General features: G+C 44.2%; 1 protein-coding gene across 1 annotated transcript in view; it reads left to right on the top strand.

The window, feature by feature from the left end:
* LOC144783119 (neuroglobin-like) overlaps positions 1-18,634 on the top strand; it is a 106,505-nt gene that overhangs the window by 76,833 nt on the left and 11,038 nt on the right. Inside the window, exon 3 of the mRNA XM_078662266.1 lies at positions 3,468-3,588. Coding sequence (XP_078518392.1) covers positions 3,468-3,588 — 121 coding nt within the window. The remainder of the gene's footprint in view (positions 1-3,467; positions 3,589-18,634) is intronic.

Below are 18,634 nucleotides of genomic sequence, written 5' to 3'. Positions count from 1 at the left end.
ATGCTGCGATAAAAACACAGCGGCAACACATTACCAGTAGTATGTGCTGACCCACAAACTTGGTGCTGCCCACGTACAGTTAGCCCTCCAAGAATTGATGATCCTTGTTGGGAGGATAAGTAATTGATCCATCTACACTGTACAAGAGGTCGTCTTTGGCATTGCTTAGCCCAAATGGTAGACCTTGAAAAGATGGTGTGAAGGAACAGTGCAGCACAAATGTCAGAAAAGGGCACGCCACATGCTCCAAGGTCGTTTCTGTTGCAAGTTGGCCTTTCAGAGTACTCGTGTGCTGGCTGAAAGATTTTGTTAACCTGAATTTTTCTTCGGCCTGAATGCAGGATGCTACAAATCGCAGTAAAATCATCCCACCTGTCTCACTCCCCTAGGTTTGTAAAGAGATATGGGGCATGGCGTGTGGCAGTCTCTTGTCAGCCTGTGCTATCTCTGAAGTTGCAGAGCCAATAGATAGGAAGGGGGGATCTGCATGTTGCCAGCATGTTGCCAGCTTGAGGGAAAAGTCTCCCCTTTTCCCACCCAAGCTCTACTTGCAAAATACATCATGTCTCATTTAATAGCGAGATGCAGCATGGAACCCACAGATGCACAGGTTAGATTGCCTCAATTTTCCCATTGATCACATGTTGGCGTGAGAAAGGAACTAGGAAAGAGAAGTGTTCGATCAGCATTACAAGTCAGTTTAGCAGAAAAGTTAACCCCTAAAAATCTACTCCTTGGTTTCCATTTCTGACAATTCCTACCATCTGATAAGTTTGTTCCGCCTCTAACCCAAAACTCGACCAATCTATCCCCTTCCCTCCACCTCCCAATAATGTTGAGTCACCAAAATGCCAGGGGTAGCAGAAATGACATCACCACCTTTGACCTTAAAGGCATCACAGGAACTGACATCATGTGGCCATTTACCCTGATAACATTTTCCAAGAAATAATGTTAAATGACAACCATGATGACAACGATTGATCCTCCTTTCATGGTGTGCCTAGCCATTGAAACCTGGCATTCCCAGGAGTTGACTCAATTTGCTTTTGCAAAGATTGCTACGGGTGCCCTCATATGTGAAAAATGACCTCCATATTGCCGGAGCCTGCATTTTGTTATGGATGCCCCATATGCTATGGGTGCCCCCAATATGCTAGTGTCAGAATTTTGGATTTTATGTTGTCAAAATGCCATTGGAGACCTTTATTTAAAAAAATTACCTCTGCATGGCAGGATCGGAGTTTGTACATGGTTGCCACCCTCCCATATGTCAGTTTGCCTTCCTTTATGCCAGGAATTACCTTCCATGTGCTAGTATCTGCATGTTACCATGTGTTCCCCTATGAAAAGAATTTCCTCTAGTATGCCAGCATCTTTCCACGGGTGCCCCACATGCAACAATTTCCTCTAGTATGTCGATGCGAGTATTGTACTATGGGTGCCAAATATGCCAAGAATTACCTCCAGTTTTCTGTCACATGTGCCTGTCATGTTAAGAATTGCCTCAAGTATGCCAGTGCCAGTATTTTGCAGTGGGTTTTTCTATAAGACAAGAATTGCCTTTCATATGCCAGGGCCAACGACAGACTCACGAACAGGACACCATGTTCTCACTCACTTATATTCACTCACTCAGTCACATTCTTTAACACTACCTTACACTAATGCATTCTTCCTTTCAGTCTCTCTTATTCTCACTCACTCATCACTCACTCTGGCTCACTCACACTTAAACACTCAGGGCCTCAATATGATGTAGGTCAGAAAGGCTTCGAATGGCATTCCGTTTGACCAAACCAGTGTTTGAAGCCATGTTTCAGACCAACTCAGAAACATTTCCGACCAACCTATTATGATACAAGGTAGTCGGTCGGTCATTCCGAGTCCGACTCGGTTCCGACCGGCATTCGGAGAGTCCGAGTCAGTCGGAGCTGAATCATAGAGCTCTGTGGGCCGTGTTTCCGACCGAACGGTTGCAATGTCAGATTCTGATAGCCGTTCCGGCTCGGTCTGTCTGACACAGATCGGCTGTCGGAAACTGACTTCACCTGGAGGACTCAGTTTGGGGCCCGTGGGGGCACCCATGGGTCCCCTCTTTCCAACCATGTACAGTGTGGCAGGTACTATGGGGTGCCCACCACAAGGTGCAAGGTTTTCCACACCCACCCCTTTCTTCAGTGGGAGCCTGTGTTGTCGGTCGGAACACACGCTTCCATTGAAGTTGAATGGGAGTCCGACCGAATGTTGTTCGGAAACATGAGTTGGTCTGAAAGCCTTTCAATAAGCAGTTGGTCGGAATACCTTCCGACCGACCTCGTAATTAGGCCCTAAATCTTACACATTCTAACTTATTACCTGTCACTGACTCTCACTCACTATCACTCATTCACACAAACTCACACATAGACATAGACACATAGACACATACGCTTACCAGGGGTGGACAGGCCATAGCTGGCACCTTGCGTTTCCCTGGTGGACCGGTAGGGTGGGGGCCGGTTTTGGACCGGGTTGGCCTTTTTTGTTACTGGGGCCGTTTCAAAATCAGTCTCCTGTAACAAAAGCACAGCAGCAGTGTTCCTGCCACCTCAACCCTCCCACCCCCCTCACCCCCAACCCTCACCCCTACCCCCCACCCTCACCCTCCCCCACCCTCTGGGGCAGGTCGAACACAATTGCCAGGACTGGTTTGCGATCCTAGTCTGGCCCTGATGCTTACACATAGACACATGCTCACATATACATACACACTCTGTCACATAAGCACACTCTCACTGCAAGCTCGCGCACAACATTCTTTTCAAAGCAGTTTTTTACTTACCTAAGTAGGCACCAAAGATCCTGTTTCAGCTAATTGTCCTCCATTTTTTATTGCAATTATAGTGAAAAATATATACCAGTATTAGTATTATGAAAAATTAACCTAAAACAAGGAGTTTTACGTGCCTCTGTGTTTACGCACTGACATTGCCAGCTCTGAGGCCAGGGCTTCCAAAAGCAATGTCAAGCATTGCAAGGGGAAAGCCAGGGGTAACAGCTGCAACCCTTGGACCCATAAATGACATCCATGCCACCCCCAACGATTTACTATATCTAACACACCATTCCACTCTGCAAACCTCCATTCCACCCTCTACCCTATCATAACTTCAGTTTATGGATCCCTTTAGCTGAGTTGGGTGTGTAACTGTGCTTGCCCTCATGTTACCATCCAGAACGTGGGACTGAGACCAGAAAATTCCTGAAAACATCAATACTTGGTCACCCTCTCAGTGGGCATGAGTCTGAATTAAAATATGGCAGATGTCTTGACGACATTGGCAATCCTTTGCTTCAGCAGATACAACGGAGAGACTCTTTCAACATTCTCAGCTGTATGAGGTGGAAAGTCGAATTTGTTCAAATCCATCCATAAGGCCACTTTCTCCTCCATCTTTTAATTGCCTTGTTTTTCTAAACCGCAGGGTCATGTCCTTCATTGAGAAGAGTGTGGCCCGCCTGGGACAGGAAGACAAGCTAGAAATGCTGGCCTTTGAGCTTGGCCGAAGCCACTACAGATACAACGCTCCTCCCAAATACTATGAGGTAAGTGAAGCAGAAAGCCCTTGCTCCTTACACCTTCAGCCTTTCTGACCTTGCCCTCTGTTTACCCTTTGATTTCCTGACTTTACCTTCTTTCTGCATGATGCACCTGTTATTTGAAGGGTTGTATGAAAGAAGCACATATGACTAAACTGCACATACCTCTGCCCCAACAACAAATGTGTCTTAAGGCATTCCTTTGCCACCCATCCCTTTTCCATGCAAGCGTTTACCACAAAATGTTGTGGTAAAGTCATGATTAGTAAAGGGATATGCATGGTAAAGATCACACCCCAACCCCGCCCATTAAGGCAAGTGTGGTTCCGCTTGCGGGTAAATGGCACGCATGTCTCAGCCCACACTGTAAAGGCTGTTTCCAAATATTAAGTGTTTGTTCCCTTCAAATGGGTTGATGGCAAGATGTCATATATGCCTTACATTTACAAAGGTTCCTTTTTATGTGATGGCAAAGTTCCAGAAAATGCTTCAGCAACAAGGTTAATTAAAATTTACAGCTACATTTGCAGCAACTGTTTGATAATCTTATTTGTTTTGATAATTTGAACAATCTGTTCGAGGTTGTGATTTTGTTTGTAATGGCCATGGGGGAAAGCTCTTCAATTCTTCCATCATCTTATTTCTGCGTGTATTTGTAGATGGGTATGTGCCATACTACCCCCCGCTCCCACCCCCTGAGCTTTTGCAAGGTGTCGTCACAGGTAGGTTGAGTTACTTTATGCCCGCCTTTTGTGCTCCACTACTAGCCATCCTTCCAAGTGTTGCTAGTACTCAGTAAGAGTGATCCTTGTTTTGTATTTACAAGAAAACTATCTATGGGTCTGTCCTTGAACTCCATCAATAAATGTATGTGAGAAAGTGCCATCTTTCTTGCATGGTATGCCCCCACTTTTTGCTGAATTGATGATGTGCTTTGACTGAGTGTGCCCTGGGCTCCTGCCAATCAGGTGCCCAGAGCATGTGTTCCTTCCCTAAAAACTGTATTGAAGCTGAAACCCAATTCGCATCTCTGGCCACATGTCAGCCCCTGGTAAATGGTACCCTAGGTACCCAGGGCCTTGTGACCAGAGAAGACCCCTAAGGGCTGCAGCACTTAGTGTGCCACCCTTAGGGGCCATGCACCCTGACACCCACACCCTGCCTTGGCAGACTGAGTGTCCTGGTGCAGACCTAAACAAAGATTCGACATGGCACACATCCCTGTGTGCCATGCCCACAAACCCACTGCCCTCGTATCCATCAGTCACCCCTCTAGCTGGGTGCCCTATGCCAGTGGTGTGGGCACAGGTGCTTGAACCCTGTGCCATTCCTGGGCACTGTAAGTGCAGTGATGCCATTAACAGTATATGGTGCTGGGAGGTTGTCATAACGAACTCCACAGCACCACAATGGCTACACTGAAGACTGACAAGTTTGATATCAAACTTCTCAGCACATTAAACCCACACTGATGCCAGTGTGGGATTTAATGTAAAATGCACTACAGAGACCATCTTAGAGATGCTCCCTGACACCTAACCTACAATCCACGTCTGGTCTGAGAGGCTGCCTAGGCTGCCACACAGCAGACATGTTGCTGGACCCCTGGGTGGAGAGTCCCCGCTCTCCTGGGCCTGCAACAATGCACATCCTGGGCGAGGTGCTAGGCTTCTCCCCCAAGATGGCAGGGGGAGCTTCAAAGGCATACCATATTTGTGGTCTTCTCCAGACCACTTGCTGTACTCTGCAACTGGCCCCTAACCAGTTCTGACCCCCACTCTGGCGGGAAGACTGGCGGGAAAACCTACACTAGGAAAGGGGTGTGCCAGCCTGTGCCAACTCCACCCCTCAGGTGGGAGAGGTGAAGCACAACTCCAAGCTCCGGACATCTTGAAGATGGGGAGCCCTTCCCAATTAGAGATAGGCTCCAGCCCCACTCCCACAGGAGAGGAGCAGGATAGGGGTTGTACTCACCCCAGGACAGGGACCTATTGGTCCCTGCCCTTACCCTACCTCTAACGCCCCTAAATGTAGTATTTAGGGGCACCCTGAACCTTCCTTCCTCAGATCCTGATTTTGAAACAAGAAAGAAGACCAAGAAGAAGAAGATCTGCCGTGCAGCTGCTAACAAGAGGACGACACCAACTGACTTGGCCCCAGCCCCTCAGGCCTGTTGATCCTTGAACCTGCTCCTGCTAAATACCGGCGTCTCCTGCGGACAGCAACCTCGAGAACCCCGGTGGACCTGCCTGCCTTGACCCTCTTAGAGACTGGGACTTCCACGAGCAGTGGCTCTGCTCGACAGCAATACCCCTGGTGCCACCCTGGAACAGCGAATCCAGCCATTCTGCATCCGCCGAGCCCGGCCTGTGCACAAGTGGACAAAGACCCTGAGGACATCCCCCGGCGATTCTGACCTGGAATCCAGTGCCCAAGGACCCTCCTTGATGAACCAGATGACGCCTGCGGACTCAGAACCAGGGACCCCTCCTACCGCAACCATCAGAGGGTAAGATTTCCCGACGTCCAAAGACACCCCTGCACCCGGCGCCCCCCAGCCTCCTGTGCCCAACTCCGGGGTGCCTACCTACCCTCCAAGATCCCAACGTACCCCTCGAAGTGTTGGTCGCTCCAGAAGATCCACCGTCCCCGGGCCTGCAGCCTTTGTTCCCTTTTCAAGATCTCCATTGAATAACATTGAGCACCCGACGGCTCAAAAGCACCCTGCACCCAGCCGCCTGAGGGCCCCTGGCAGTGCAACCTGTGTCCTATCCTACTTCCCCATTTGCCCTGAGCAAGTGACCAGGTGCCCAGCTCCCACAGTCGTGTGGCCTGCTAGCCAGCAGCCACCAACCGAAGTCCCCCTGCCTCTCATTGGATAACATTGGGCCTAACTACCTCTGCACCCAGCTGTCCCTGTGTCGCTGAGGATGTACCAACTGTACCTACCTGACCCTGGGAGACCCCTGAGTCTATGCCCAGAACCTTAACTCTGCCAGTCGAGTACTTACCTAAAAGCCGATAACTCACTTTTCTTCCATAGGCTAACATAGACTGGTTTCACTCAGAAATTCTTTTAACCCCTACGATGCTCATGACGGAACGGTTCCGTCATGAGCTACGGTTGAGCTGTGCTCATGACGGAACCGTTCCGTCATGAGCCGGTAGGCTCATTAGAACCTTCAGCACAGCGCAGGAATCTGCGCTGCGCTGATGAGGTTAAGTGTGGAGTTTTGGAACTTTAAAATATTCGCCTAAAATCAGCCAAACAACGAATTCTAATTTACACACCTGTGATCAGGAGAGACCTCAGTGCTGCACCTTCTAGCCCAGCACAAACCCTGAAAAGTAATTTTAACCGTACTTACCAGTAACCTGAATTTTCTTCCATAGGAAACCATTGACTGTGTTTCTGTGAAATTTCTTCTAAGTGTCGATTTTTGCAAACCACAAATATTCTTTAAAAATCGTACTAACTACCAAAACGTAATTACTTACCTGCTTTAGATAAAGGACCCAGTGCGGAACCTAGGAGTCCAGTACTGGATTTCAAAAGTAACGAGAACCCACTTTACCTGCAACTTGAATTTCCTTCCATAGGATAACATTGGTAATTTCAGCTGAACAAGTTTCTGTCAACTTTTCAAATACAATTATATTCTTTAAACATCACTACTGTAACTAAAACGCTTTTACTTATCTGTTTACAGCTCATGTCCCGGGACTGAATCTAGGATCCAGTCCTGTGGTTAGAAAAGTGATCCATAAGGTAATCAATTGCATTTATCTAGAAAAACCCATTGAGCTCAATGTTAAATTGTCTTTGAAATTGTGTTAGCTATTGCAACCACTGTAGCTATTGTACTTACAAAGTCAATTGCTTATTTGCAAAGTAATTACCTAAAGTCACTCATATTGAAAAAAGTATCTTTTGATACCTGTTGGTTCTAAAATTAAACAACTATATCTTATGATATAAAACAATTGGCCTAGAGTTCAGTTCTTGAGTGTGTGAGACCATTTGCTAACTGAGTGTGTACAACAAATGCTTTACACTGTCCTCTGATACTGCCTTACTGCTCGACCAAGCTACCACTTTAGAGAATAAGATTATATCTAACTTTAACCTCTGCCACGTCTCTGTAGACTAGGGACTCTATACACACTGTACCTTACTTTGATCCATTATATAGAGACACTTTCTTACAATATACTAATTATCTTTCTTCGTTTTTCAGGAAGGCTCTGAAGCCAATATGATCTATAGAATATACTGCATTAAATGTCTCGCAAAGAGGTCTGTGCCCCTGCAAAATTACCAATGTCAGGAACGGGGCCTATGAATAGAATACACTGCAGGGGACAGAGTTACCAAAGATTACACATGGGACACTTAGGGCCCCTTTCAAAAGGAGAAATTGCATTGGGAACTGTTAATTCCAGACATTGCTAAATTTGCAAAAAAGTGCCAGGCCCTTCTCAGAAGTGCATTGCAGCTTGCAAATATGAAAAACACAAAGGGGGAGAGAAGAGGTAGGCAAAATAGGGACCTGTCCTCCATGGTACTATGTAAATAATCAAGAGAGGTACCCTCTATACGAAGGAAGAAAAAGGAGAGGTATTTATATTCACTTGCAGAAACTCAATAGGAAAGAATTTTTTTTTTTCTTTTTCATAAAACTCTCACCCAGCTGGGTTTCCCCTTGGTGGCATGCTTCATCATAGGGTCCATCCCTGCCCTCTACGGACAGGGGTGTGCTACTACCTACGACTACACGGGAGCACTAACTAGTAAAAGACAGGGGTGTCCTTATACACCTAACCACTTCTGGTGAATCAGAAGGGAGTGTTTTTTTTTGCAGAAGTGAAGAAAAATTTAAAAAGGCCAGATTAGTGGGTCCAAATACAATTTTATTTCCTACCCCCAAAATGGTATACTAAAATCTGGGTACGTGTGGGAAAAATTCTAGGCGTAAATACCTAATTTTTCCCTCGGTGGTCAACTAGTTTCAACTTTCATGCCTATCCCCAAAGCATTTCATTAAGACCTAGAAAGGTCAAATGATGTTCCCACTCAAGGTGTTACAATAAACACAATAATAATAAAAAATCGCAATAAACATACAGCGCCTAATTGGTCTGTGTTAAATCAAAAAAGACCTGCAAGGATATAAAGAGAAAGGAGTGATTGAAAATGACACAACCCTAAGGTCCAAATGGTATTTCATACGTCGTGATAACTCCGTGGAAGTGGTGGTAAAATATATTTTTCAAACCATGCCAAAAGGCGTGCGTACATCTGTGGAAATGAGGCGAATAAGACAATACAAACATATAACATATAATATAGTGTCACCAGCATAGATGTGTTTAAAGATAATTTCATACTCAAAATGCTACCATCATTGGGCCCCATGAGTCCATTGAGAAGTTAAAGGAGGGACGCCTGTAGCCAAAGACTGCACGTCTGGTCAAATATAGATAATTCTGTGAAAACAGATTGAGGAGGTAGGATATTCTTGCAGCGAAACCTAGCCTGTGTCCTGAGGACGCCCCTACTTACTCTGTCAAGGCAACTCCCTCACTGTAGACCTGTCTGCACTCAATGAGGCTCTGATGTTACTGGAGCTGCTGGGAGAGTAGCTTATAAACACGTGAGCGTTCGGCATGCCACTCAATTATCAAAAAGGCCAGACCGTGCACCGCTGTTCATGATCTCTTGGTCAGGCTATTTCCGGGTTTCCAAAAATAACAACTTGGGTGCTAGTGGTTACAAATAAAGAAAGCCGTAGCCTGTTGTTGGAAAATCAGTGATCTATGGTTTGGAAAAACCGAGAAGATTTTAAAGGGAGGATCATTTTCAGTAAAGAGAGGCGTCTCTGTGAAAAATTAATTACGCGCAAAAAAAGCTTTATTAAAACGCGTGATGAACATGGGACAGATGTGCGAGTTCTGAGCTACCCCTTAACATAGGCAAAAATAATCAAAGCTATTTGAAGCCACCATAAAAAGTTAGAAGGATAATACTGAGTTTGAGAAACTGTTTTGACCTCTAAAACTTTATTGACAATCACAGTAGACACAAGGTAACTCTCTCGTGTCCTCACCGGATTATTCATAAAAGTGTTTAATCTAAGTAAAAAAATGAAAAAAAGGAAAAAAGGTTCTCCATTGGCGTTGGTCTTACCCCCGTGGATAATTGGAAAGATTGAACAACTTCATAGACACGATGGACAAAGAAAACCCACACGTCCTAGTGTTATCATTGTCAGACTGCATGAGTGCAAAGAATGATACTGACAACCTAGGGTTGATGTATCGTGAGTACAGGGTTTATGTAAGACTGGCAGTAATGAACCTATTAGTTACGATCTAATGTACCCAATGGAAAAAGAGCAGTCATACAGGGTGCTATCAGAAGGAAATCATACCAAAGTATGGGTTTTGTGTTTAGGAGCAGTTGTACAGAGTGCTACCAAATGGAGATCATACCAAAGGAAGGGTTTTGTATTTAGGTAAACAGTCCCCACTGTATATTCTCATTCAATCCGTTGTCATGTGATTTGAGTCTATAGACCCATCTCTGCTCCTTTACGTGAAGGTCAGCCTCGTTATTAATCAGTTCGATCACAGCCCATCTCAAATCCCTGAGTGTGTTTCTGTTCCAGAAAATGAGAGGTCATTTTAGTAGTTGCTTGTTGGCATCTTAGGTTACTACGATGTTCGCACATATGTGTTCTTACTTTCCTTGATGTCATTCCCACATAATGGAGATTGCAAGGGCATTTGTTCAAGTATATAACTTTCTTTAACTCACAGTTAGTGAACTACCGTTGTTCCCAAGTTGTGCCTTCATTAAAGGCGATCTTTTTACTGGTGGTTGTGATGTGGCGCACGCTACAGTTTCCGCAGGGATGGTGGCCACTGATGGGTGCCAGAAAACCTTGTTGGGTGTATTGTCTCAAGGTTTTCATGGCCGGGTGTGTACCAACATGTCCTTTAAGTTACGGTTCCTTTTGTGTGAGAACATAGGTTTGGGTAGCGTCATTGTGCATCCACTCAGAATGTGGCAGTGTTTGTTTATTGTTTTACTAATATTGTTTGAGGCACTGTTGTATGTTGTGATACATATAGGACGTGACGTGTCTGGTTCCTTTTTGGTATGCTCCAAAATGGCTTGCATTTCGTTATTCCTAGCTCTTGTCCTAGTGCGTGATATTATTCAATCTAGATAGTTACATGCTTTAAACTTGCCGCTGAGGTCAGTTGCTTGTAGTTTGAAATCCCTTACCTCGGAGCAGTTACTCTGAAAACGCAGGAACTGCCTGAACGGTAAATTATCCCTCAGATGTCTCGGGTGATGGCTGTCAAAGCTTAAGAGGCAATCCTTTGTCCTGGTCTTGAAGTGGGTCGTTGTCTTTATGCCTGCTCCATTGGCAGTGACATTCAAGTCCAGGAAGACCATTGTGGTTCTTGAAATCGTGTAGGTAAATTTTAAATATTGGTTTTGTTCCTTGAGCCATGTGATAAATGACGCTGTCCAGTTTTGGGAATATTGAAGGAACTTTAATTGTATGTACTTTGGGACCTTTCCTTGGATTACCATATGTATGCTGCAGTGCTTTTAATGCAGTGTCTTGCTATCTGTAGTGATTGTAGTGCTTGGAGCACTGGAGTTATGAGCTCCCATTGCCAGAGGTGAAGTAACAATTAGGGGTGTGTGAAATTCCATTAATTTGCTTTCATGTAATTAGGTGACATTTCTAGAAAATGAAGCGTAATTATACAAAATTCAAATGATCATTTAGCACTGTACTTCAACGTGAACAAAGTGAGAAAAAGACAATTGCTGTGAACAACCGCTCATGTTCTGATTGCTCATGTTGTTACCGCGCTCCAGCACAATGTCTTTTACCCTGAATGGTGGCTTATTTATGCAACTTCTAAAATGCATAATTTTGAGAATATCACATAAAAAGTGTCATGCAAAATTCTCAAAATTATGCTAGAATATTCAGCATTTTGGCTGGGTCTAATAACACCCTTGCTGCAGTGTTTTGGATGCTCTGTAATTTTCATACTGTGGAGCACAGAGTGCCCAAGTACAGACTGCTGGCATAGTTAACTCTTGAAATTACAGGATGAGAAGTGGTTGTAGTTTCTGCTAATACCCTAAGTAATAGAAGGTGTGCTTTAGTGCTAGCAGTGTGTAGAAGGTATTTTTCCTATTTTTGTTACAACTCATAGTCATGGATTGGCAGGAGTGCATAGGCACTCCAAGATTTGTCACTTCTCTTAATGTTGTTCATGTGGCCCCCAACGGATTATGCCATATTAAGGTAGGCTGGTGGTCATTCTGTTGACCACAGGTCATGATCTTGGTTTTTGGAGAGTTGAAATTAAGATGGTTGTTCATCATCCATTCACTTCTGGCGAGGAGAGACTTGTCTTTTCTACACATCTTTATGTTAAGTAGGTTCTTCAGTTTTAGGATGATCTTTGTGTTGCCTGTAACACGTGAGACTGAATGATCTTATCAGGTCCATTAAGGCATTGAGATAAGGATTAAATAGAAGTTACCAGTCTTTATTGGTCTTTGGAACAGGAGGTGATCACTTTTATCACATTTCCTTATATGCTGAGTTGTTCAAGTCTTTACAGAAGTGTTTGATGGTGAACGATACTTGAAGGCTCCAGATATGTCCAACACAAATAGTGAAGCCACTCCATATTAGGTCCGTCCGCTATTATCTTCAGATCATCCCAAGTGCTATTCAGTGCTGTCTCTGTGCGTTTGCCTGGGCGGAACCCTTTCTGTTGGTCTGAAACTGGATTGTTCTCCTCCACAAAGACCCAGAGCTCGGGAAAATATTCTTTCTAACAGTTTTCTTAGAAAATGGCTATTGGTTAACAGCATATAGTTGTCATGCTTTGATGCATCATGATTTTGTTTTCTTCAGGAGTGGTTAACTGAAGGAGGTCTTGTGTTAAAGAGTCTATACTCAGTGAATTTTGTATAGTTTTCCTTGCAGTGGCTACAGCAAAACAGCTTTTGAAGATTGTTGCTAGAATTGGTTCTGCTGGAGATCATGTTGGATTACTTACTTTGATTAGTATATTAAATTAGGAGAGAGAGAGTTGTATGAAGGATGATTAACAATGGTTGATTGTCTGGTCTGTTTGCTCTGTTACTCATTTCTATAATGTGTTTTTGTTATCTTGTTCTTGAAGAAGTCTTTCAGATTCCCAAAACTCTTTTGAGATAGAAATGAGGCTCTTTGAGTGTGGAATAATAGAACTGGTGAATTCTGTGTGATTTAATTCTTTAAGAATCCTGTGTAATTCATTTACGTGACAAACAACATTGTCTATGTGTGCCAAAGAGTAGCATCATTGTCACTCGTATTGCCTTTTTATATACCGTCTTGTGAAGCAGTAAACGGAGTCTGTTGATCTTGTTGAGTGAATTTTCTCTATTTTCGCTGTCGAGCACTAAGCTCAATTTTTAATTTCTTTGTCTGTCCATTGATCAAAGACACCCTTTTCTCACTGTTCTTTCCTGTGGAAGGCCCCAGTAGTATCTGTCTGTCCAAGGCTGTCCATCCAAGTCACTGGTGATCCTGGTGAAATTTGGGTGGGATTTAGGTGAGATGTGAGTCCAATGTTGTAATATTTTAAATTCTTCCAACATCTTTAGCTATTGTTTTTGTTACGGGTCTTTATCTTTGATAGTTTTTTCAGTTTTTTGGGAGGCTAATTTTGAAAGGGATGACATGGTACCCTTTAATGACCTAATATTCACGAACAGGGGAGATGTTTTTGGGAGACACCCTTAATCTTGCCATCCTTTATCTAGACTCCTCGGCAGGACGCTGTTGGAGAAACAGTTATATAGGGTGGGTAAGTCTTTTGGGGGTTCCTGATGTGACGTACCAAATCACGTGATCAGCCCAAGCCTCAAAGTTCAGTAAGTGGAGAGGTGAGGCAGGCCTTTTTCCAGTCCTAGGTGGGCTGGAGAATAGCAGGTAAGTAAAACGGTAAAAACACAATACCAAGACCCATCCTCAAATCTGTTTATGAGTTTAAAGTCTAATCCAGAGTAGGTAGTGCTTCTTCCTGTAATCTTTGAAGTACTTCTATGCTCCAGAGTGAGATTACAGTTATAGATTTGTGCAAACTCTTCTTCTATCATATGTTATGGAGATGTACCAGTAAATTAAATGGAGCACCATCAGATCAAACAAAAACGTCTTCGCATAGGTATGCAAGTACATTGGTGAAGACAATAAAGCACAATTACAAAGTTGTAAAGTGGCTTTAAATGAATTGACAGCTTGCCCTTCCCTCTTGGTCACCCCTCACTGATTGCAGCAGGACTCAATAATCTGCTTTTACTCTTCAATTGCTGTTGCAGAGGACACTGTCAATTTGGAGTGAAGTAGAGTATGTAAGAGTAATGAGAAGATGAGACATTTGGTCTGCAGGGAATACATTTTGAGTTTGACCGATGGGGAGAGAAAGCAGGTAATGAGTCTGTTGGCGTAGTTGGATAAATCTGCTTCATAGGGACTGCCTAACACAATGATAAGGAGGGACATAAATGAGACATTACCTTCTGAGTATATTAACTGATCCTTCTTGCAGCCCTACTCTCAACTGTACACTAAACTGTAGTGCCAGTTTAAAAAACTATTTAATAGCTGTTGCCATCTGAATGCATAACAACTGTTTAAAGCTAAACGCTATTAAAGCTGAGATCCTTTAGTACAGCAGGTACACTTGCGGGGAGATCATTGTTGGCCAGAAATGTTAGCTCCCCTTCCCGATCCCAAATGTATGGTAAAAAACCTAGGAGTATGGATGGATGACCAGCTATCTTTCAAAAGGCAAGTAAGAATTCTAGCCTGATCTTGCCTTGGTATTTTGAGAAGTATGAAACCGATCATGGGAGTTTTCACATGACAAATCTGTCAATTGATTCTACAACCTCTTATCATTTAATTCTTGGATTACTACAACATTCTACATCTGGCCGCCAAAAAGTCTCTCTTGAACCTGCTGAAGGTTGTCCAAAATGCAGCTGCTAGATTACCTTTTCTCTCCCCAAATCCCGTTTTGCCTCTCAGCTCCTCTGCAATCTTCATTGGCTGTCCAATACTTAGTTCAAAACTCTATATATTTCTCACAAAACAATTTATAAGCAAGGGGCACCTAGTCTATCCACCTTGATGCAACCATAGCTGCCTACTAGAGCATTACGCTCGGCAGATCTGAACCCTGGCACATATACCCCATACTAGAAGAGCCAGAATAGGAGGACGTTCTTTTCGAGTCCTAGCTCAGATCTTATGGAATTCTATGCCTCTTAAACTAAAAAAGATCCAGAATCATCTATGTTTTCAGAAGCAGTTAAATACCTGGCTGTTCTCAGCCTAGGCTGTATTTGTTCTTCTTTCCGGTGCTTTGGTTCTTTTCTGCTGTTTTTGCCATCTCAGTGATTTAGCACCTGGAAGCCCCTTTCTGGACAGATGTGCACTTTAGAAATCTTTTTAAGATAACATAACAAAACAAAATAAACCACTAAGTGTGTTTGTGGGTTCCACAATCAGACAGAGGATAACACCAGAACATAGGTAAGTTCTGGATGTGCCCTTAAATATATCACAAATAAAAGGGACCATATCCCAACTGGCCGAGAGGCAAACTCTGGTATTGGGTGGTATCAAGGTTGAGTTCAATGTCACCTGTGTTGACATTGCAGCGCCAAGTTTATTGGAGCTCATTCAGCAGGCTTCACAATAGCGTCAAAAGAAGAGATAGCCATGCTTCTCCCCTAGTCCCAATGAGATTCCTTCAACAGAAAATCCTATCATCTGCTTTCCATCCTGAATACAGATTACAAAATCTTGAGAAAGATCATGTCTAAAAGGCTGGTGCCAAAAGGTTATACCACTCCGAATAAAATGGGTACATACCTATGAAGAACGCATGGGCAAACATACAACACCTGTTTCATGTACTTGAGACATCTTCAGTAAATGGCTGCCTCCTGAAAGTAGTCTCAATAGATGTGGAGAAAGTGTTTGACACCATTAAATGGAAATATCAGATTACAGGCAATATGGTCAGTGGCATGGGCAGTGACAAACTAACTTTGGATCAAACTGCTTCTGAAACCACAACTCATATTTGCAGGGAGGGAATATATCAGAATGCAGACGGCTTTAGAGGGACACTAGACAAGGTTCACCCTTGTTGATTCATTTATTTGCATGGGCAGTGCTACCATTAGCTTATGGAATGAGGCAAATGGGTACATGAACTGGTGCCTAAAATGCAAAATTTTCCAAACCTTTGGTGATTTGTCAGGTCTACTCATCAACTAGGACAAGTTGTGCATGCTTGGGTTTGAAAGCTAGCACCCCTGCATATTGAACCTTTAATCTCTGCCCTGCAATGGAAACTGGTCAGATGCTGGTATCGAGAGGTCTACAAGTATCGCAATGAGAAGGAAGTAATCTCTGGCAAAGTAGACCACACTAAATTAGGTCTAATGAGATCCATCTCTATTTGGAAGAAATTGCCATTGACTGTGATGGGAGAATAACTCTTTCTGAAATGGCGGTATTGTCGAAACTTCTATACTGTTTCACTAATTTGCATGTGGCATTTCCTACATCTTTATTTAAGGAACACAATTAGCTTCTTATGGATTTCATTTGGGGCTCTGGACCTCACATAGTTACCTTATGTATCCTGCATTTACCAACTGCGGAGGGACGATTGGGAGCTCTGAATTTTGCCCTGTATAAGTGAGTGGCTCATCTTCAATGAGTGTCTAGATGGGTCGTGGATTGTAAAATGGTTCACAGAGGATCTCCGACTACAACGACAGTATTGTAGGAATTTAGAAAGACGCTGGCGCAAGTACTATAGTCTTTCGGACAAGCAAACCTACAAAGATGCGCTAGCGCTATATAAGAGATCTATTATTAAACATAAAAGCGCTTTTTTTCTTGCCCAGATTGAGTCCGCCCAGAACTCTGCAAGAAAGCCATTTCAAGTAGTCGATTCTCTCTCTAACCCTACGACAGGGTCTCCCATTGAGCCATCTCAAGATCTTTGTAATGCGGTAGCAACTTTCTTTTCCACCAAGGTCACTAGTATCTATTCATCTTTCTCCTCCCCTAAATGCTCAGATTGCCCTGACCTCCTTCCTTTGTCCCCTTCACCTACATCTACCTTTTCCAACTTTCTTATGGTCTCGACTGAACAGATCAGCAAGCTTGTTACTTCTATTAAATCCGGGTCTCCTTTAGACCCTTGCCCCCCTTCCATACTGAGTGCTCTCACGGAGGTTATTGCGTCCCCGATCATGGACTTATGTAATTCCATCTTCCAGACAGGCATTTATCCGGAAATTTGGAAAAAGGCAGTCATCAAGCCCCTGTTAAAAAAAACGTCCCTGGACCCCGCTGACTCAGCTAGTTACAGACCTATTGCCTGCCTCCCATTCCCGGCCAAAATATTTGAAGCAGTCATGAACCAACAGCTTTCGGGGTTCATCGATTGCCACCAACTTTTAGATGATACCCAGTTCGGGTTTAGGAAGGGCCATGGCACAGAAACTGCTTTGATAAAGGCCTCTGACGAGATTAGGACTATCATGGACCAGGGTGGGGCGGCGGTCCTTGTACTCCTAGATCTGCCCGCTGCCTTTGACACGGTCGATCACTCCATCTTGATCGACCATGTCACATCCTTGGGGGTGACCCATCTTGCCAGGGACCTCATTGCTTCGTTTCTGGCCAACCGTACTCAGGCAGTGAAACTGGGCACTTTCTACTCGCCCACCTTCACCCTTCCGTGTGGGGTGCCCCAGGGCTCCTTGCTAAGCCCCACATTATTTAATATATATGTGGCGGATTTGGCGAGGGTTATAAAAGCACACGGGCTGCGCTTAACCACCTACACGGATGACACCCAATTGGTGTTGGCGGTACATAAGGATGGAACAGCCGTTGCTGCAAGATTCCAGGAGGGGATGTTGGCCATTAGCTCATGGATGTCGAGTAACTGCTTGAAATTAAATTCGGACAAGACCGAGGTGATGACCTTTGGCAACCTTTCACCGGAATGATCTTCCATCTGACGGCCCAGTGAAATGGGCCCACCTCCCACTCCGGTTGCCAAGGTCAGAAACCTCGGTGTCATGTTAGATGACAAGCTGTTATTCAAGCACCATGTGAATGCAGTGGTCGCATCCTCCTTCTATATGCGGAGCTGTTGCCATATCTTCCTCCAGCTGCAGGAAAAACACTGATCACCACCCTCGTTTTTTCTAAGATGGACTATGGCAACGCTCTCTTCCTCAGCACGCAAGAACAGGTTTTAACCAAACTGCAATCAGTTCAAAATGCTGCAGCCAGAATCCTGCTCGGCATCCCCAGTCACCGCCCCACCTCCTCGGCCATACATCACCTGCATTGGCTAAGAGTCAAGAGTCGGATTAAGTTTAAAGCACTCTGTATCGCCTACAAGGCCATCCATTACTCAGGACCCAGGTTCCTTAAGGATGCTTTTCGGATCTATGCTCTTAAAAGATCACTTCGCTCATCTTGTACCTATCCCCTCCCTGTCCCACATACCAGAACCACTACATGGGGAGATAGACGTTTCTTAGTAGCAACCCCCAGGCTGTGGAACTCTCTCCCTTTGTCCATCAAAACCAGTCCCACTCTCATCATCTTCCGTAAACTTCTGAAAACCTGGTTATTCAATCAATGATTCATTTGGCTGCTCTCTGTCCCAGGAAGTTCGATATGCGCCGAGACACCCCAGGGTAGTTGTGCGCAATAAAAATCCCAAAAACATAAACATAAACATATACAGAAAACAGAAAAAAAACTAGATGATTAGAGAGAGAATGAGGCACAATGCTAACTGACACACTAGGGTGGGCTGCTGACTATGTGGGACACTGAGGAGTGGTTTGCATAGCTTGCCACTGTTAGAGGAATGAAGAGAGGGACACTACCACACCATATGCTCC

Source organism: Lissotriton helveticus, chromosome 9, assembly GCF_964261635.1.
Source record: "Lissotriton helveticus chromosome 9, aLisHel1.1, whole genome shotgun sequence".
Taxonomy (NCBI): domain Eukaryota; kingdom Metazoa; phylum Chordata; class Amphibia; order Caudata; family Salamandridae; genus Lissotriton; species Lissotriton helveticus.
Note: the sequence above shows the minus strand (reverse complement) of the source record. Positions and strands in the feature narration are given on the sequence as shown.